A 22425-nucleotide genomic window follows, 5' to 3' on the forward strand; every position below is an offset into this window, starting at 1 on the left:
AGAACATTCTGATTTGTAAATGGACCTGAGCCAAGCTGTAGAACTGATTCTTTTAAATCTTTATGACGCATTAATGGTGTTTGTTTCCGTCCTGACCCAGCAGCTCTCTCACTCTTTGTTTTTTACACTTCCAGGAGAGACGAGCATGTGTGCAGTGAGTCCTGCATCAGATCTCTGCGCTCACCTGGTGTCTCTCCTCACATGAACTACACCTACAGAGGTTTCAGCCTCCTCGCTTATAAAACTGCTTCAGCTGCAGCTTCTTCATGCAGACAGGAAGCAGAAAAACACTCTGCTGTTTGTGTTTTAGATATTAAAAAAATAAAGATCATGATCCTCGTGAAAGAACAGAACAATGGCTTTAAGCTGATTGTCTTTGGAAAAGGGTCAATTCAGCAGAAAGAGAATAAACAGATAAATCCATCCTTCTTTCATCCTGCTGCTGTATGTGAGAGACGTATCAGAGAGGGGAGGGGGGAGGGGGAGAGGACGACAGAGGGGGAGAGGGGGGGAGACAGAGAGAGACAGAGGGGGTTTAAAGGCAGCCAGAAGAGTCTGTGAACGTTCATTCAGACCGTCTGAAGTCCATCGTAACTTCAGTAACAATCAGAACATTTGCAGCTCGTATTGTTTTAAAAAGAACGTCTCTGTTTCCCAACAGGAAGTGTTTCATCAGTTCTCTCTCCTCGTTGTTCTGCTCTGACTGTTGTTGATGGGAAACGTACGAATCACAGCTTCTCAATGTCTGACACTGCAGAGCAGACGTACACTGACGTGACATCCAGTGTGTGTAGAAGAAGACGTGTCCGATGGAGCTCTCGTTTGTGTGCGTCTTTGAATAAAACATCCTGTGTGACAAACTAAACTCAACTTGAACACGATAAGATAAAGAGAATCGGCCTCTTCAGTCAGAGCCTTTTAAAAGAAGAAAACAGTGTTTGTGTTGGACGCGGCACCACGCCTGTGTTCTCCTCAGATTAACTTCATTATCTGCTCTGTTTACGCCCTGGGTTGTGTCAGATTAACATCTTAATCTCTGCTTTATCGTGAATCTTACAGCAGATAATAAAATAACACTTGGCGTGTGAGCACAGTGTGCAAATATTTCTTTGACAAATTCTAACCGTCCTGCAGCTACACGCCAAACCTCCTCATCAAAGCATGCACGTCTCTTTCATCATATTAAATCTGAGTCAGAGTCAACAGATGAATCAGTGTCGTTAAAACAGTCAGTGAGGATGTTTGTTGAACTAATAACACATTTAGTGAAGTCTTCAGGACGTGTCGCTGTGACACCTTCTAGTTCTGGTTCTGTTCACCGTTCTAAATGAATGCAATGGCTCCGCATCAGCCTGGATCTTTTTTATGGAGCCAGAGGACAGTGGACGGTGTCAGAAACAGGAAGAGAGAGTGAGGACGACACGCAGCATGGGGCCGAGGGTTGGTGGTCGATGGTGACGATGGTGACGATGGTGTGATGGTGACGATGGTGACGATGGTGACGATGGTGTGATGGTGACGATGGTGACGATGGTGACGATGGTGACGATGGTGTGATGGTGACGATGGTGACGATGGTGCGATGGTGCGAAGGTGACGATGGTGACGATGGTGACGATGGTGCGATGGTGACGATGGTGACGATGGTGCGATGGTGACGATGGTGTGATGGTGACGATGGTGCGATGGTGACGATGGTGTGATGGTGACGATGGTGACGATGGTGCGATGGTGACGATGGTGTGATGGTGACGATGGTGACGATGGTGGCGATGGTGCGATGGTGACGATGGTACGATGGTGCGATGGTGACGATGGTGACGATGGTGACGATGGTGACGATGGTACGATGGTGCGATGGTGACGATGGTGCGATGGTGACGATGGTACGATGGTGCGATGGTGCGATGGTGACGATGGTGACGATGGTGCGATGGTGACGATGGTGACGAAGGTGCGATGGTGACGATGGTGACGATGGTGCGACGTCGCCCTCAGCCACACACGGACGAGTGTTCACAGGCAGCTGTGGCCTCTGACACGTTCCACTCTGCTCCGCTCTTACTCTGCCTCCACCCATCACATTTACCATCATCCACCCTTCCTCTCTCTTTACCTTCACGGTTCACGTGTGTGCTGCTGGGGGAGGATTCTGCAGCTGGGAATATACAGTTAATTGGATGGGGGGGGGGTAGCTTCTGTATTAACACCTCCTCACACAGAGACACGCCCACACAGCTGCTCCAATGGAGGAGTGAAGGAAACACAAGAAAACAGCTGGAAGGAGAATCTACATGATTGTCTGCCACGAGCTGTGCTGTAGAAACGGTCCTCCAGTGTCGGACCATGTTTTCAATGATTGTGATGCTGTCGGAGCATTTTCACGTTTTGTATCTCGAGGAAAGATTCATAAAACGATGTGGTTCTGACAGGGAGCCAAACGATCAGCGAGGTCCAAAATAAACCTGATTTACACTGAAAACACTGAATTAAACACGTTAAAGTGTTTTTCTCTTTGGCGAGCTTTGGAGCTGAGCTAGTGCTAACGTTAGCTCAGCTGATAGCTTAAGAGCCAGACTTCCTGATTTAATGTTTCACTTGTCTAACGTTTGCCTCTGTAGGCTGATGGAGGAGTGAGATGTGAAGCTGAGATGAAATAAAAGAGAATTAATAGTCACAGCTTCGTATTTAACAGCCAAATGCTGCGTGTGGTTCGGCCCTACAGAAAGATAGTAGAGCTTCAGAGGCAGCCGCGGACCTTCAAAGAGAAGAGCGATGATATTTCAGCTGCAAACTGGAGGTCACCAGTTAATAAAGCATCCTGAGCCTCCTCTCCCGGCGGACACGGAGTGTAGGACGGCAGCTCGCAGCTTCAAACTGAACCGACACCAAGCAGCAGAAATAAATAAGAGAGCCGTTTCCCTGCACGGAGGAGGAGGAGGATGAAACGAGCAGAGAGGAGCGAGGAGAGCGTAGGTCGGAGGAGAGACTCAGGACACGGAATAATTTAATTTGACTCTGTTATCTAATCGCTCCATTCACAGAAAGCACAGCGTGAATCACCATCAGCGCAGCACAGGGAGAAGCAAACACTGTAAACATGAGAGAAGGCGTCACATGTTCCAGTGTCAGATAAATACAGTTACTGTCTTATAATTGACACACATCATAGTTGGTTCTTATCATGCTGATTTCTGTCAGTCTTCCTTTTTCTGAGTTTACTTTTAGTTAGTTATTTGATGCTATAAAAAGGGGGCTTGGCCTCATGATTGACAGCTCTGTGGACAAATGGGGCTCCTGCAGCGTTCTGTTCCCGAGTAGCAGAGTAGAGGAGGAACAGCGAGGGGGGGGGGGGACTCGTCGGCCATCTTTATATTCAGATAATGGTTATAATAGGAGGAACACGTTGTATGTGTAAAACTACTTGGCGATCAAACAGACTCGACCCAGACGGGCCCTGAAGAGCAACCTGCTGCTCAGGAAGAGGACGCTCCCCGCATGTTGATGACGAGTTGTTAGCAGAGTGCTTGTTTTTATGTTATGTTTTTACTGTAGTAACTCTGCACTGTGCTGTCGCTAACGCTAAGTCATTGTTCAGCAGTGCGTGTAGGGTCAGGGGTCGACAGTCTGCTGCACAAAGTAAAACTTTGACTTTAAAGCATCAAACAAACTGAGTCATAATGTTTAATAGGAACATGATCATCTGATGAGCTGGAACTGGATCTGTCAGTGTGGACAGCAGAGTGACACGCTGATGGACGGGGACAGAGTGAACCGGGGTTTGGTTACGACCACATACAGCACATCAACACTTCCTGTATTTCCTCTCTGATGAGTCACCTCGCTCTCAGCCCGTTACTCTCCAGACAACATGACACAGGCAGAAACTAGACTCATTTCAGACACAGATAAACTGAGCACAAACAAAAGAGCGAGTGCAGCGTAACGCTAACGTGGCGTGCATGTCAGCAGATGGTCACAGTTATCTGGACCAGTCGGCCGGCCGGACCAACAATGACTAATGCAGAGCTGATTAAAAAGAAAGCAGAAGTGCAGAGCGCAGCGGAAGGTAAGAAGATGCTTATGGTGGCAGACAGAGAGAGACTAAAGAGGCCAGACAAGTGGAATGACTTATTCAGGAGAGAAGTGGGCAGGGAGAAACATGAAATTAGCACAAATAGATTATCTGTCGACCGGCGGCCGGCCTGAGAGCGAGCCCAGCGCTGAGGGAGGAGGAGGGGGGAGGAGGAGGGAGGGAGGGGGGAAGAAAAGCAGATTGACTTCTTGTTTGTTCGTCCCTGAGGGGGGAGCCGATAGAGCCATCACTCACCAAATTGCTGATCTGTAGTTGAAACAGCTGCAACCGAAGCACACATGCACTGAACTGCACAGCAATTAGACTGCACCAACAGTGTGACCCCCGCTCCGAGCAGAGACGGACTGTCTCATGTCCTACATCACTTGTTTGTTACGAGCTCTGCTGGACTCTACTTCAGGATATTAGAGGCCTGCAGCAGCGTGGACGTTCCTGGTTATGAAACACAGCGGTGGGAGCACTGACCGTAATAAGTTGACTGATTTGGAAATACGCTGATTTGCTCTCTTACCAAGGAGTTTATACCAACTACAAACATTCTTCAATCAGTTGTCAGATCTGATATAAAACATTGAGATGATTATAAGAAACTCTCTGATGAAACTCTCCAACCAGCCAACGACTCCGACATGTTTTCTTATGTTTGTGAGCATGTGGTGGAACACAAGTCAAAGTTAACCAACGTTTAGCGTCACGGTCAGTAACACATGGAGCTTAAAATGGACATGTTGATGCATAAAGAAGACGTCATGTTTTATATTCATTCTTTTAACTCGTCAAAGCTGGCGCAGACATCACCAATAATGCAGCTAGCTGGCTGGTTAGCTTAACTTGATTTAATCAGTTACATTGATGGTTTACCACATGCTTTCAATGTCTGATTACAGAACTGGGCCACAAGCAGCTCCCTGAGCTCACATCAAACTAACACAGCAGCTTTGTGCCTGAACATGAGCAAACCTTTCACAGGAGTAACCACGTGCTAATTGTTGTAGCACATTAAGCTAGCTAGCTTTATTTTGAAAGTCTGGCTTAGCATCCTGCATTCCTTTTTTTTACACTATATATATAATATATTCAAGATGCCATGACTCTGAAATTAAATTCATGTTTGTGCACGCTCAAAAATAAAACCTAACAAATAATTTTTTTTAAATTTTCGATATTGCGTCGTTACGTCGTGCGTGCTCCATCTCGCTGCTCACTGCCAGGACGAAGGTGAAGGGAAACAATGTCGGCCACCTGAGAGTGCGACGGATTTCGTAAACCTGAGTCGGTGCTGAGGAAAGGATTCTTAAAGAAGGAAGAGTTTAATAAGTCACTGCAAACATGTCTGGATAAATGTGTCAGCACAGGGCCTCACGCCCCCCGTGATGGCTCTGCCGGTCACTGCCTGTTTGTTAACACTAGTGTTCGAAGCGTAGGGACACTGACAGAGCTGCAGCTGCTGATGCATTGGTAGCACGATTTTTAATTGACACAGTTGTAACGCATGCCGTCCATAAGGTGGAGAAAGCTATCTCTGATCCTCCGTGAGTGTGGGGCCATGGAGCATTGACATGGTTCATCCTAAGTTTAAACAATGATATCCAAATTGTGTTTGTTAACCTAAATGATGTTCATGCATTGATGTTATTAAATCAGATTTGTGGAGGCCTCATCACCTCTCAGACGGCCGACCGTTTCAGTCAGCGAGCCTGCACGAACCCTGACACACAGCACACAGGGACAGGACGTGTCACGTGTCATCATCATGTCTCTTTCCATCAGGCTGAATCTAACTACCATTCCTCCCCCAGGTGGATTACCTGTCCACACTGCAGTTAGAATCACTGTGAGCCCTGATCCCGTTTCTGATGATGCCTCACAGCTCATATATGCATTGTAAATTGAATCAGAACTCCCACGGGTACAAAGGTGAATTGCTGAGAAAAAATGTCATTTCTGCATCTTTGTTTGTGCTGTCTGCACGCAGGTAGAAACAACCTGGAAATGGAGCTCAACAGATGTGGGGGTGTTCATTATTTTTCTGCACTGACAGCAGGAAACAGGTTTGGAAGTAAAAGCAAAAGTGTGCTGCAAGATTATTTAAAACTTTGGTGTGTAAAAGGATTATCCTGGTAGATTGAGGAAATTAAAAAGCGTGATGTTAGCGTGAAATACGTGAAAGGAGAGCAGGCTTTCTTGCTGTTAGCTGCATTCTTTTGTTTGCTGGTGTTTTTGCAGGTGTGTAGTTGGTGTTTATCCCTTGAGTGGTGGAGCAGAAATGGAATGGGGCTGGGTCCTTGTGTATAATTCAAGACAGGGACCCAGAGACCCTTCAGGGACAAGTCTACTCTGCACCGGAGAAATAGAGCGAGACAGAAGAGAGAGAAACAGAGAGAGAGAGGGAGAGAGAGATCCTTGAGTTGCCTGTATCTTCTCCAGCTTTAATTACGCTGTATTGATCACAGGAGGGAGGGGGGGAGACGAGGGGGAGATTGAGTGAAGAAGGAGAGACGGTTTGCCAAATTGCAGGCTGCAGTTACTGTAAAGCATGTAAAGAAAGACAGGCAGAGAAATGATGCCAAAGTCATACAGTAGATAATTAGAAAATCCTCTGCTCTCTCTCTCTCTGCACATTCAGCAGGCTGATACAATAAAACACAGAGGGTGTCCAATCCATTTAAGTCACGCCGTACTCGGCTTTGTTCACATCCATCTCACAGCTCCATGCTTGGTTTCATTTGAAATTCTTTGCATCGATTTTTCTCCCCGGTGCCTCTGGTCCGGTTCCTCCTTGTAATCAGCCATAATAGAACGGTCATGCATGACACTCCTGGATTCTCTGTGACGACGTCAGCGACACGCCACAGATGCAAAGAGCTTCTGCAAACTCGTGCTTCTTCCCTTCCCTTCTATCTCTTCTAGGTTGACCTACTTTGGCAAGGAGCTTAGGTTCCTTTCTTTGTTTCTCACACTGTTGTGGCAAGGGCAGGAAATCTGCAAGCTCTCCTACTGTATCTCCCTGCACACACAGCCCCTCTCCCCCCTCTCCCCCCTCTCCCCCCTCTCCCCCCTGATCCAGGCGGATAGCAGCTGAGTCCAGCACACTGAAATATGCCAGATCCAACCTCCCTGCCCTGCGAAATCACTCCCGCCGAGTCTCACAGAACCGTATTCGGGGGTTAAGGAGCTTATGTCTCGTATACGACGCATGGAGAAAGGGGCTGAGCAGTGATTCTCCATGGGAGGGGGGAAAGGAGAGTGAAGCCTCTCTGTGTTGACTGTGTCTCATTATGTCTGAACTGTGTGTTACCTTTGGTAAACAGTGGGGAACATTTCTCAGGCGGGCGGCGTCTGAAAGCAGCGGGCTGGTAAACGACAGCGGTCCGACGGTGGCGCGCAGCCATTGCTCAAGTCTACAGCCCCACAGGGACGTGTGAGTCGGGTCATGATTAGTCAGATAGAATAAATAATCTGCCTTTTTATGACAGCCCCTTCGTCTCAGCGCGTGCTGAATGGATGCCCCGTCCCACTCTTTTGTGTTAGTAAATTCCCTCCAGTTATTTTTGCTGAATGACCTTCTCAATCACAGCAAAAGTCACAAATTCAATTTCTGAGCGAAGCATTCATTATCATAGAGCCTTCATGCTCAAGGGTACCTGCACATTACAGAGCGTCACAGCATGTGTAGTGCGGCTCCACGTTTTAATGTCATACGAACCAAATCAACAAATAAGAGATTCAATAACTTCAGGGCGTTCAGAATATATCACAGCAACAAAAATATCAAAGTACGACCTGTAGGCCTTCCTCCCTTCAGCCCGTTCTCAGCCTGACTCAAACACAGCAGCGCGGCCGGTCACCCAACGCGTCAAAATATGAAGCTGCAGGTTCTCCAGCATCATCTCTGGACGCTGCTGGTGACGTATTATGAAGGCCGCAATATTCCACTTGGTGTGGCTGTTGGGGGCAACGTAGATAAATCAAACACGGGACTTCATCCAGGGGACGGGAGTTTGATTCCCATGTGGGGCACATTTTTAATGTTGACTTTTTTTTTATTACATATAATTTGGTAACTTAGTAAAATAGTTACGTTGGTTACGTCGTAACGTTAAATTGGACATAAGTCATGTCAAGTCATGTACGTTAGAAACCAAAACCACAATCTTTTACCGTTACTCAAACATTACAACCTTCCTTCTAACGGCTGTTGTACATCGAGTGCAATAAAATGTGAAACATTTTTCAAAAAGCTTTATTTGGAAAATCTCACCGGATGTTGCTTTTTTAATATCACTAACTTGACCGCTTTATTTTGAAAGTCTAAACAGGCATTGCACAAGTCTTTGAGCTTACAGAGCCCTGCAGGTGCAGAGCTGACACTAGAGAGGTACCCGGATCTTCACATTTGAGTGAGGACATGTTTCTCCTCTTGTTAGCAAAATTAGCTAAATGCACCTAGCTTGTTAAGCTACCATAAGTGCGATCAACCAGTAAGCAGTCAACAGCTGACTGCACGTTTACGTCCAGCCGGATACTTTATGTTATTTTTGATGAACAAGTGTTAAAATGTGGCTCTGTGCTGCGTTGGTCTTCTGTGTCATTGGTTAGTTTTGCAAACTACTGACAGATATTTTTATAAAAATATACATATAATAATATAGAAATATATACAATAGGCCACAAAAGACATGGGATTGGAAAGATGTCTCCCTCAACATGACCCTATGTTGTTGTTCATTCACCTTCATTGTTGCGAGGTGTGAAAAATAAATGACACTGGTTCAGACCTCCCTTTAGCCCTGCATCCAGCCTCTTCATCCCCTAGAGAGGGTCCGAGGGCTGGTTTGGTTGCATCTGTCTTGTCTGTCTAACTCATCGATCCTTTGTTATTGATTCTTTATCTGACATCTATCATTCTTAATCACGGAGACCGCACAGGTTGATTTCCTACAGGTGCTTGGGTTAAGGTTCGGGCCTTCCCCTCTGACTCTGACTGTGTGTGAGCAAACAGAATGACAATGACAACAACTGAGGTCTTATTATTATTTCAGATTATTACATGATGCTTATCTTCACACTCAGCTGAGCAAACTGATTCGCTGTGTTCACACGACCTCATTGATTAGAGGGACTGATGTTGTGACAGCAGCTCTGTGTGCGCCTCAGTCTGACTTCAACACTTCCCCTCATATCTCTGAACTGTTGTGACGTTCCGCCACTCTGCTCTTGTGCACTGCGAGCTTCTCATGTGTGAAAAAGCAAACCAAGAGTAATTAAATCTTCATGTCTTCACCCCTGCAACCACAGCCACATCTGTTAAACGGAAAACGCACACAGTGTAAAACAGATCCACTTAAGTCTATGCCCCAGTGACTCTTGTTGTTGCTCCAAGAAGCGGCTTTGCACAACCGCTATAATGGCGTCTTGTTTTCATGTTATATGACCCTCTGTGGATCCCGTAAATCAAACACTAATTACAACGAGCAGCGACCTGACGGGCAGAAATGTTACTTCCAATGTCTTCCACGGGCTAATAGACAGCTGAGTGAATTTGGCGTCAGGAACAGAGTGCTTCAGCACGCCGTAAGCAGCTTGGTTAATTAGGACGTGCTGACAACTGGTGAACTCTGCACATCATTATGGATCCGCCACCTAATTGGAAAGAATGGTAACAGTAAACGCATTTTTCCTCACTATTGGGTTGCTGTGCTGTCGCTGCAATAAAACCAGAGACAAACCACTGAGGTTTCAGTCCACAGAGTCGCCATACCTTCATCAGCCCCAAACATGTCCACCCTTATGGATCCGGCTTTAGTTGACTGCTCCAAGTTACCAAAACAACTGACGTGCACCCCCCTGATTAATGCCCGGTTAAGGTTTGCAGTTAGACGAAACCATTTTGGAGTGTTGCTGAGAAAGGTTACAGCGGTGTGAACTGGCCTGTCTCAGCTCGACTCGGTACGACTGATGGTGCCAGCTTGTCAAGGCGTCATTCGCTGGTTTAAGAACCAAAGGCAGGTCATCTTTTTCAACAACTACTGTAGAAGCCTACAAACTGTCAGCTGGTTGAAATGGCAGGCTTTTGGACAAAGGAAAGTGAGGATCACATCATGAGTTTGTTTGAGGAACAGTCATGTATGTTTAAAACAAGCCTCCAAAGTAGAACCGGTAGGATTTGTTGGTTCCTGTTTTGGTAATGCACCTGTCAAAGTTGGACCCTCCTAACGAGCGGGTGGACAACAGTGATGATCTAGCAAGCTCGGAACTGATTGAAGAAAGCATCGAATCAGGGAAACAAAATCCTAATTTCTGATCTGGTCTTAAGGACAAATGAGCTTCCTCCACACCCGAGGCAACCCGGCGCCAAGGTAACTGACTTCATGTGAATCTAGCTGAAGCGCATGCTCTTTCCTGCCTCTTCGGATTTTCTGTTGTGCATGGGTATGTATCCCTCGAGCCACAGAGTTCTGCACCTCCATGCTGCAGAGTCATCCACCACTCAGATGGAAAGCAGACACCTACTCATCTACAGCAGTCGCATTAGTGTAGACTGTGCTGTACCTGGCATTGCAAGAGTCGGCAAGGATCAACTCAGCTCGTGGTGAATCTTTGGTCTGAACTGACCTTCAGGACCTGAGCACTTGATTCGAACCCATCCTTTAGTAAACCACGTGGTATTTGTACAGAAGAACTCAGGTCTTACCTGCCCTGGACTTTGATGTCAGAGATGGCGTAGAAGTATCTGGTCAGTTTGTCCTCGTCCACCATGGTAGCTCCTGTAGCCGGCCGCAGCAGACGGATCCTCAGGTCCGTGATGGTAAAGAAGTCCCTCAGGTTCTTGGTCGTGTCCAGTTGTCCATAAAGGGAAGCCATGTTGTGCAGCCGGGGCCCAGCAAACAGCGCAAAGCGGTCCTTGATCTCAAAGCGAACAGTTTTGTCGTATTTCCACACGTAACCTCGAGAGTAGTCCTCAGTGCATATGATGTCCAGCAGGGTGTGCTGGGTCAGGTCCTGCACCGTCTTGGGCTCCATGGTGAAGGCATCCAGGCAGTCCGTGGCATAGAACTGGTACGGCTGCCAGGTCCGTCCATAATCCAGAGACTTCTCTAAGATCATCTGTTCGGGCCGACCTGACTCAAAGGTGAGGACGATGTCGTCGGTCAGCTTGATGGTCTTGTTCCAGGATAGCGTGATGTTGACCAGGAGGGCCTTTGGGTACTTCTTCCAGGTTGTGGACTGCCAGAAGGTCGTGGGGTTACGGCCCTCGATGTCGAACATGAGCTCAGGAGGGTGAGCGAGTTCTTCTGTGGTGGCGTCACATTCATTATTACACATGTAGGGGTTCTCCTACAGGACGGGGAGGGAAGAGAAGGAGGAAGAGAAAGTAATAAAAATGTGTTAGTCTGAGAAATAAAGAATTATGATGAAGAGAACTCAACATGGTGTGTATGTCTCATGCACCATCATGGCATCAGGGGGGATTCTACAGACTTGTTAAGCTCTAAGCTTTTCTTAGCCTAAAGCTGAATCGCAAAGATGGTGTCGTCTGCATACACGTTGTGAAGTGTCCACAGACTGTACACAAGAAGTGGACATAGTCCCCATCATGGTGCCCATTGGTTTGTCTTTTTAACACTCTGGAGAGCCCCCCCAAAGCCCAGGTTTTTTTGAGCCAGGAGTGACCATATTTGGACATGAGGGTACACTGGCATTGTATAAACTCTATCCTGGTTGACAGGTCGCTGTGGTCCTTGTCACTCACAGGTAGCCCCGCCCTAACCCCTCCCCTCTTCCTGGTCTGTGTGACTCTCAATGGGAGCATCAGTGACTAAATGAACATCATGCTGTGTTGAAGAAGACTTGAAACTAGAGACTGAGACCATAAACTCATCAGGAACATGTTTACTGAGGGAATACATCAGGAGAGGAGGAGGAGCATGTTCTCATAGACTTCTATAGGATCAGACTTCTTGTACAACCAGTGGAGGCGCCCCCTGCTGGACATTAGAGATAATGCAGGCTTAAGACACATACATGTGTACTTTGTCCACGTGTGTTTATGTGTAAGCCTGAAGCAGAGCGGTCTTCATGAGTGAGGAGATCATTAGTGTGTCAGAACAGAATATTGTGTCACTGAAAATGTGATTTAATTTAAATATAAATGTCTCTTAACAGGACTTCCGCATCTGAAAGTGGAAGATGGCAAATCAAAGAATGCATGTGAGCAAGAAACAGAACTTCTTCTTTAGTACAGTGATAGTAGAGACGCCGTATAATTAACTATTCACTAGATAACAGTTTCAGGTCTCCCATCGATGATTGCACATTTCCACCAGCAGCACAGTCGGCCCTCCTGCATGCCAAGTGTGTTTTTTAGCGACTGTCCACCCCCCCCCGAGCAGGCATAACTGTCGCCTATGAGTTATTACACATCTGTCTGAGGATACACGCTGCACCAGATGCTGCAGTTAATGGCACACCTAACCTCCCACCATGAAACGCTACACTAAAACCCAAGTGGAATTTTCCACTGCCAGTCTGCCGTCTTCGTCCAGCGCAGGGGGAAGCCTGCAGGGGACGGTCCAGACAGGATATTAATGGGGCCCTCCAACAGTCAGGAGGCCTGACAGAGCCCTGTTTCATTGTCACCTTGCCTTGGAGGACAGAGAAAAACTTGCAAAGCTTATTAGCCGAACGGAGCTCTTTCTCCCTCTAACTTACTCGATCTCTGCCTCACCGCTTCATTAGACTGTCTTACATCAGAGGCCTGCCCCTCTGCCTGTGTCCTCACGCACACACACGCACACACACACACACACACACAGGGTGACATCTCCCACCTAATCAAGTAGTGGATTATCTTGTCCTGATAAATTGGAGCTTGTAGCACTTGAAAGGTCCTCTTGGAGGAGAGCCTCCTCCCCCCCGACAGCCAGACGGAGCCCCCAGGGAGCACGGAGAGAACATCGCCTGGTAATGATTTGTGGTAAATCGGACAAATGTTTTTGGAAAGACCTCTTTCAAGCACGCGGATGATGAATTTAATGCTTGCAAAGACACTCAAAGCCACAAGTCAGATATAAAAATAGACATCTATTATCCATCTGTGGATGGATGGAGTTATAATGAAAAAGGGGAGATGGTGGCAGACATGAGGTGAAGTCAGCGTCTCTGCTCCTTTAAAACGAATCAACGGGGTGCAGGAGCAACACAGCGCCCTGCAGACACTCGAGGAAACGATGAACTCGCTCTAAAAAGGCCTTTAAGTAAATTTTGTAAAGCTTTTAAATGCATCAAATAACTTCATGAATGAGTTTGTGTTCCTCTTCACCATTTGACTCGCAGTTCACACTTGAGATTACTACATTAGAGAGCCAGAAAAAAGACATCTTAATATCAGGACTGAGAATGAGTCATGACAGATATGAGGAAAGGAAATAAAAAAGTGCAGTATGATGGCACCACTACAAGAAGTGTGATCCTATAGAAGTCTATGAGAACATGCTCCTCCTCCTCTCCTGATGTGTTCCCTCAGTAAACATGTTCCTGATGACTTTATGGTCTCAGTCTCTAGTTTCAAGTCTTCTTCAACACAGCATGATGTTCATTTAGTCACTGATGCTCCCATTGAGAGTCACACAGACCAGAGAGAGGGGAGGGGTTAGGGCGGGGCTACAGGTGATTGACAGGTTGCTACAAAGGGGACCTGAAAAATGTCTCTGAGGTGCCGGCTGCTTAATATCACACTTACTAATACCGCTAGTTTCTGCAAGTTGATAACTTAGCATGTTAACCTCTCGCTCCTCTACAGCTCCAGCCTGTGCTTGTAACGTAACTGAAGCTGTCACACAAACGTGGTGCTGTAGAATTCAGTCTGAAAAATGTAAAGACTCAAGACAGCACAAGTACCTCCAAATGCACAGTGCTTAAGTGAATGTGTTTTCTAACACAGTTTATGAATATAAGACGCCTTTATTCAACCGTAAAGCCACACGATGCCGACAGCACAGCCTCTGCTTCAGCCTCCACCTTCTGTCTGCAGCGTAAGCAAACACATGTCTGTATGTGAGCAGTTGTATCCTGTCTGAGGTTAGGCTTTCAGTTCCTCTGTGTCTTAATCAGGCAGATCCAGTGATCAGCGCTTACTGTAACACACACACACACACACACACACACCCCTCACATCTCTGTAATCAGACAAAGATGTAGCTCTATCGATCTCTGTGGCCGAGCAGCTGAATTCTGCTGTGTGTAGCACCTGGCAGCCTCGTCCAGTCGTCCAGCGCTCCCCGAACACGCAGGTTAAAAATCATTACTGTCTCCTCCGCTTCTCGCCTGACGACAAAATACTGCCTTTATGAAGATCAATAACCTCCCGGGTCATCCCGCAGCTCCGAGAGGAGATAAAATGCTGAGTATCCGGCCTCGTGAAAATCGATGGCAGGTTTCTGTGTTTTACTGTAGGGCGCCTCTGAGGGCTCTGTTAGCCGATTAATGGTTTGGCACACATTAAGATAACTGACAGCAGCCGGCACTGCAGCATTTCTCTAATTACAAAAGATGTTTCCATTAATCCCAGTGTGATGATAAGTGGCCAGGATGGGGGACAGCCAGCGCAGATCACAGAGCCAGCGCTGAGGCTGCTGGAGCAGATAAGTCACGCTAAATTGGCGCTAATAGAGATGCCGTGGACCCACCCAAAACACAGCGGCTTAATCCGATTATTAGCATTGTGATGAAGGGAGATAGAGTGAGAGAGAAAGTGTGTGTGTGTGTGTGCGTGTGTGTGCAGGTGTGTGTTCACAACGTGTATGTGGAGCAGGAAGCTGCTCCGAATCCATCTGGCTTTGTCCCCTTTATTGTCAAACTGTTCAGGCTAATTTTACCGACTGACTGAAAGAATAAAAATCAACAAACAGCACGTGGAGGATGATTCAACTAATTCCATTCAGCTGCACTCACAGAGACGCTTTTAGACATGTTACAAAGCATTTAGAGTGATGCACTGAAAGACGTACAACAACACTTCGTATCGCTCGTCTGAAGCAGTTAGAAACATTTGGGATCAAAGACGTTGAGTCTGCGTACTTCAGGTGTGAGGTCTGTCACTGTGCCTCAGACACAGCTTCATCATCAAACATCAGTGTCTGAGAATAAGCTCCTCTGCTGCACGTTCTGCAGACATCAAGCACAAATGATTCTCATACAAATGATCAGATTTGTCTGATTTATTACTTGACTTTAATATTTGAATACTGTCCTGTACATTACAGGTAAACATCGCATGCTGTATGATCTCTGTTATCTGTTCTCTCACTGCAGCTCTGCATAGATGACAAACCTTATTTTTACAGCCTTCATGCTCAGAGTGCTTTACAGTGAGCTAAATAAATACACTAAGTGCTCCACATGACAAAGAAGATAAAGGAGCACAATAATAAAAGGCTGGAGAGTGAAACCCGCCTTAATAACACTGAATGCAGTCGTATGTGGGTCGGTAGCTACAGGGTAGGAAGGTAAGTAGGTAGGTAGGTGTACTTTATTGATCCCAAACTGGAAAATGATGGTGTTAGCAAGAAAAGAATATAGCATTGGAAGAAATAAGACACTGAAACATGACGACAGAACCCTCTGAATAATTATAACAGTAAAGTTAAGGTTTAAAATAAATGACAACATTTCTAAAGAAGTTTCATCTTAAATTTTCACTCTAATAAAAAAAATCTTTATAACAAGCTTTACTAAAAATAGTTTTCACGATCAGATCCAAAGTTCACGTCAGTGAAATGTAATCGTGAGAGAACATCTAAAGTGTAGCTCACAGGAGGTGTGACCGTCTGACCGGGTCTGCTTTAAAATAAGATCTGACCGTGGAGTCTGACAGCCGTCAGCCTCACTGTAACCGCTGATGGAGGCCATGAGGGAGTATACATTTACTAACTGCTGACAGCTCATCCAGACAGATGAGCGTCCACCAATCACACCATCCATTTATGTGACAGATGTCCTGCACCTGTAACCCAGGTAGAAAACTTCATCTCTTCCTCTTCCTGCCATTTTCCCTCTTCTGTTTTTCTCCCGCTTTATTCACCGCTGATACTGTGGATCACAACAGCAACCATCAGAGCCCGTTCTCTATTCAACTCTCTACTGTCAACAGGAAACATGACCGGAATCAAAGATGGCCGACAGGAAACATGACAGACAGGAAACACGACCGGCATCAAAGATGGCTGACAGGAAACATGACAGACAGGAAACACGACCGGCATCAAAGATGGCCGACAGGAAACATGACAGACAGGAAACACGACCGGCATCAAAGATGGCTGACAGGAAACATGATAGACAGGAAACATGACCGGCATCAAAGATGGCCGACAGGAAACATGACAGACAGGAAACACGACCGGCATCAAAGATGGCTGACAGGAAACATGATAGACAGGAAACATGACCGGCATCAAAGATGGCCGACAGGAAACATGACAGACAGGAAACACGACCGGCATCAAAGATGGCTGACAGGAAACATGACAGACAGGAAACATGACCGGCATCAAAGATGGCCGACAGGAAACATGACAGACAGGAAACACGACCGGCATCAAAGATGGCTGACAGGAAACATGATAGACAGGAAACATGACCGGCATCAAAGATGGCCGACAGGAAACACGACCGGCATCAAAGATGGCTGACAGGAAACATGATAGACAGGAAACATGACCGGCATCAAAGATGGCCGACAGGAAACACGACCGGCATCAAAGATGGCCGACAGGAAACATGACGGACAGGAAACATGACCGGTATCAAAGATGGCCGACAGGAAACACGACAGACAGGAAACACGACCGGCATCAAAGATGGCTGACAGGAAACATGACAGACAGGAAACACGACCTGCATCAAAGATGGCTGACAGGAAACACGACAGACAGGAAACACGACCTGCATCAAAGATGGCTGACAGGAAGCACGACCTGCATCAAAGATGGCTGACAGGAAACACGACCGGCATCAAAGATGGCTGACAGGAAACATGACAGACAGGAAACACGAACGGCATCAAAGATGGCCGACAGGAAACATGACAGACAGGAAACACGACCGGCATCAAAGATGGCTGACAGGAAACATGACAGACAGGAAACACGACCTGCATCAAAGATGGCCGACAGGAAACATGACAGACAGGAAACACGAACGGCATCAAAGATGGCCGACAGGAAACATGACAGACAGGAAACACGACCGGCATCAAAGATGGCTGACAGGAAACATGACAGACAGGAAACACAACCTGCATCAAAGATGGCCGACAGGAAACATGACAGACAGGAAACACGACCGGCATCAAAGATGGCCGACAGGAAACATGACAGACAGGAAACACGACCTGCATCAAAGATGGCTGACAGGAAACATGACAGACAGGAAACACGACCGGCATCAAAGATGGCTGACAGGAAACACGACCGGCATCAAAGATGGCTGACAGGAAACACGACCGGCATCAAAGATGGCCGACAAGAAACACAACAGACAGGAAACACGACCAGCATCAAAGATGGCTGACAGGGAACATGACCGGCATCAAAGATGGCCGACAGGAAACACAACAGACAGGAAACACAACCAGCATCAAAGATGGCCGACAGGAAACATGACCGGCGTCAAAGATGGCCGACAGGAAACATGACAGACAGGAAACACGGCCTGCGTCAAAGATGGCTGACAGGAAACACGACCGGCATCAAAGATGGCCGACAGGAAACATGACCGGCATCAAAGATGGCTGACAGGAAACATGACAGACAGGAAACATGACCTGCATCAAAGATGGCTGACAGGAAACACGACCGGCATCAAAGATGGCTGACAGGAAACATGACCTGCATCAAAGATGGCCGACAGGAAACATGACAGACAGGAAACATGACCGGCATCAAAGATGGCCGACAGGAAACATGACAGACAGGAAACACGACCGGCATCAAAGATGGCTGACAGGAAACACGACCGGCATCAAAGATGGCTGACAAGAAACACAACAGACAGGAAACACGACCAGCATCAAAGATGGCTGACAGGGAACATGACCGGCATCAAAGATGGCCGACAGGAAACACAACAGACAGGAAACACAACCAGCATCAAAGATGGCCGACAGGAAACACAACAGACAGGAAACACAACCAGCATCAAAGATGGCCGACAGGAAACATGACCGGCGTCAAAGATGGCCGACAGGAAACACGACCTGCGTCAAAGATGGCCGACAGGAAACACAACCAGCATCAAAGATGGCCGACAGGAAACACAACAGACAGGAAACACAACCAGCATCAAAGATGGCCGACAGGAAACATGACCGGCGTCAAAGATGGCCAACAGGAAACATGACCGGCATCAAAGATGGCTGACAGGAAACACAACAGACAGGAAACACGACCAGCATCAAAGATGGCCAACAGGAAACATGACTGGCGTCAAAGATGGCCGACAGGAAACATGACAGACAGGAAACACGACCGGCATCAAAGATGGCCGACAGGAAACATGACAGACAGGAAACACGACCTGCATCAAAGATGGCTGACAGGAAACATGACCAGCATCAAAGATGGCCGACAAGAAACACAACAGACAGGAAACACGACCAGCATCAAAGATGGCCGACAGGAAACATGACAGACAGGAAACACGACCAGCATCAAAGATGGTTGACAGGAAACATGACAGACAGGAAACACGACCGGCATCAAAGATGGCCAACAGGAAACATGGCTGACAGGAAACATGACCGGCATCAAAGATGGCCGACAGGAAACACAACAGACAGGAAACACGACCAGCATCAAAGATGGCCAACAGGAAACATGACCGGCGTCAAAGATGGCTGACAGGAAACATGACCGGCATCAAAGATGGCCGACAGGAAACCGGCAGGAAACATGGCTAAGAGCTGGACCGGAGCATTCTATAAACAATGTTCCAGTTTCATGTAGCAGACGCTTTTGTCCAAAGCGACGTTCATCTGAGAGTTAATACGACACAAGCAACGATCGAGAGAGGAGGGGGCGGAGTCAGGAAGAGCCAACAAACAAGTGGACAAGTAGTCTTAAATATCTACCACTGCCTTATAACTTTCTGTGATGGGAGAGTTGCAGCTTGGAGAAAACTACACTTTGATGAAGTAATGGTCTTGTTGGGGCGAAGCTTTAGCTCGGCAGTTCGGCGACCCTTTGCCGTGTGTCATCTCTCTCCCCTGTTTCTGACGCTATCCACTGTCCTCTCTGTCATTAATGTCAGTTTATTCCTTTGCACGTGACCATGGGACAAGTGGGATAACGTCTGCAAGGAGTCCATTAGCAGGAATTAACAGATGTTTTATGCATTATCCCTTTCTTCACTTATTGTTGAGCATAAAATGCAACGATGTTTAAATTCAGTTCTACTCCAATTCAATAATTCACATGATTAACAGTAATAGTGATTTCTGTCTTCCTGAGCTGCAGCTTTGTGCTCCTCCGTGTGAAACTTTGTTTGCATCAAAGCACAAAATGTTCCACTTTTCCCCACAAAGCTCTTCTCTGACATCTATCCATTTCAGATCCATGTTTTACCTCTCTCTCCTCGGCAAGGTGCGAGCGTGTGTGTGTGTGTGTGTGTGTGTGTGTGTGTGTGTGTGTAAGACGGGGTGGTGGGGGTTAAAGCCATCCCTGCTGCATTAATGAGACCTTGTGTTCCACGATAGATTTCTTCATCCCCGACCCAGAGGCCTGATTGAAGCTGTGCTCTCTCAATTTCAAACCCTCTCTCCCCCTCTTTCTCTCTCTCTCCCTCTCTCTCTCTCTCCCTCTCTCTCTCTCTGTCTATCTCTCTCTCCAGTCATGCCAACACCTTTACAGGATTCTCTCTCCCCCCTCTCCCCCTCTCTCCCCCTCTCCTCCATGGTGATGGGTGATGCCGACAGAAAGGGGGGCTTAACCTGGACGTGGAATGAATATTGGATGCCAGTGTGACAGATTACAGTGGTAATAGACACCCAGGCCAAATCCTCACAAGGATTACAATCATATTTTCAAATGGCTCAGGGTCGTCCGGAGGTCGACCGGCCTGGACCGCGGTCAACAAGACGGCGGGGGACCTCACACACACACGCCTACACACACCTACAGACACAGAAATGGGCTTGCCAATGTGCCTCAGATGAGGAACGGTCTTTGCATATATTTTAGATTTTAATACAGCTTTTTAAATTTAGGTCAAAATTGTGAAAGAACAAGAACATGTTGTTTATTTCTGCAGGAGAACAATCAGTAGCATGAAGCCTGATTTGGGTATCAGAGCCTATGAACACACTCTGTGTTGGACTGCGATGTAAAGATGGTCGGTAGGTGGTTTTTACATGAATATATCTGCTTCTGGTAAAAAATGTTAAATTAACACGGCAAACATTTTCCTTTTGTTCTTCGTCTCTATTTTTATATCTCTCTTAATTAAATCATGTTGGTTTCTGCACAGTGGATTAGACAAACAAACGTAAATTAATTTAGGCTTCCACCATGATGTTGCACACAAACACAAAGACTATTGGTGCAGTATAAATTGGACCGTAGGCCGACAGCTTGAAGGGTCCGACAGATGAAGAATGCTTTTTGTGGCACCGCTGGGGGAAATCCAAAAGAGATCTAAAGCACCGAGCTGCAGCGCTCAGCCACCTGAAGCACCGCGCTGAGGCCGTCCAGTCAGCTGAGGGAGGTTATGAGGCGAGACGATGTGTAAACGTCCTCGTGTTCAGCGTTCATCACGATCAGCGGCGGCGATTCAGGAGATTCATGAGCGTTAAAACAAAGTGAGGAAGCCTTCAGCACATTCAGACGACATAAAAACAACTTTATATTCCATTATCTTTATATGACAGTGAACGCCCCACTGGGTGATACTGGGTGTGTTGGAGGACAGGACGATGGTTTATCTGTGAGGGCGGGAACGTGCAGCCATGTTTGATGGGTGTGTAGCTTTAACACGGGCAGTTAACCTGACAGGTCAATGGACCAGAACACCTGCACTGTTTGATCAGGTCACTATTAAGCTGCAGCTTTGCACACTTACAGTTAAAATATATAAACATGAAACATATCAGATGTAAAAATTAATTTGTGAGAGACAAAAATCTGAATGACACACAGAGCAGTATTTATGGTAATATATATATACTGTGTATACTTTATAAAAGCTGCTGACTTCATGTAGTTATTTGCTAGATTATTTATCTTTTATAACAACTTTAACAGTTGAATCAGACAGTGTCTGCAGTAGCTCACTGCTGTTTATCAGATACCTGTGATTTTTAGCTAAAATCACTGATTTTCAACCATCAGCCAATTAATTTCCGTGTTTGATTTTGAAGCTAACCTTAAAACATTCTCTTCAGCTTCTGTTTATCCCGTACAACATTTTGCTTCTGCTTCTTCTTCCACCTGTATCACCTTCATATCGGCTGTTTATATGACACCATCATTTCTTATGACTGAAACAGAAGTGGAGAGCTCCGGCATGGTTAGCCCCGCTCTGTACATTAATCATTAATTGTCCAGACATGCTTTAAAGAAACCCTCAATCGCATCGTGTTTGTTCAGTGACAACAGACTCCATATATTTGTTTTATATTATATTTATATTTAAAATAAATTAGATTTGATTTTTTCAAATAAGTGGAGTTATGATGAAATCTTTATTATGATTTAATAAGTGAAACTAAAAACAATGAATGAGTGTTTTCATGTCGGCTGAAGAAAAGGAGCATGCATATTTGATGTGTAACTTAGTTAGAAAGCTCAGGTTTGGTTGAGTGCAGGACCTGGTCATTTGTATTATGCATTATGCTTGTTATATAAAATGGTGACTCATGCAGTCACCAGCTCTGCCTGCAGGTACATCGTACGTTTGGTTCTTTGTAGTTTCAGGAAATACAGAATCAAACACAAACTAAAGTCAGGAATGGATCGCTGTTATTTTCCTCCATCTGGAAGTGTCATTCATCTTTTATTGAGATGACATTTCTGCAGTGAGCCAATACACCGGGGCATCATCGATCTGCTGGCTGCTGCAGAGCTCCGTCTCTCCATCAAACTGTCCTGTCAGATAACATGAAGACTTTGGACTTTTTCACCACACAGGAGGCCTGAAGAGAAGCCCGTGGCCATGATCACTCTCCTTATCTTTAGCAGAGCTCCCTCAGGAGTCGACATCATAAAGCCGAGGCTACATCACACTCTCCCTGCCGCCTCCATCCCCCACCGCCATCCCTCTCCCTCCCTCCCTCC

The 22425-nt window shown here is 46.5% G+C and overlaps 1 protein-coding gene across 5 annotated transcripts in view; it reads right to left on the reverse strand.

The window, feature by feature from the left end:
• Nucleotides 1–22425, reverse strand: part of ntng1a (netrin g1a) — a 109410-nt gene that overhangs the window by 51071 nt on the left and 35914 nt on the right. For all 5 annotated transcript variants that reach the window (XM_069667476.1, XM_069667475.1, XM_069667474.1 and 2 more), the window contains exon 2: nucleotides 10791–11434. In XM_069667476.1, coding sequence (XP_069523577.1) covers nucleotides 10791–11434 — 644 coding nt within the window. The remainder of the gene's footprint in view (nucleotides 1–10790; nucleotides 11435–22425) is intronic.

This window comes from Semicossyphus pulcher, unplaced genomic scaffold (genome assembly GCF_022749685.1).
Source record: "Semicossyphus pulcher isolate SPU_LCO1_2020_fin unplaced genomic scaffold, fSemPul1.0.p SCAF_18, whole genome shotgun sequence".
NCBI lineage: Eukaryota > Metazoa > Chordata > Actinopteri > Labriformes > Labridae > Semicossyphus > Semicossyphus pulcher.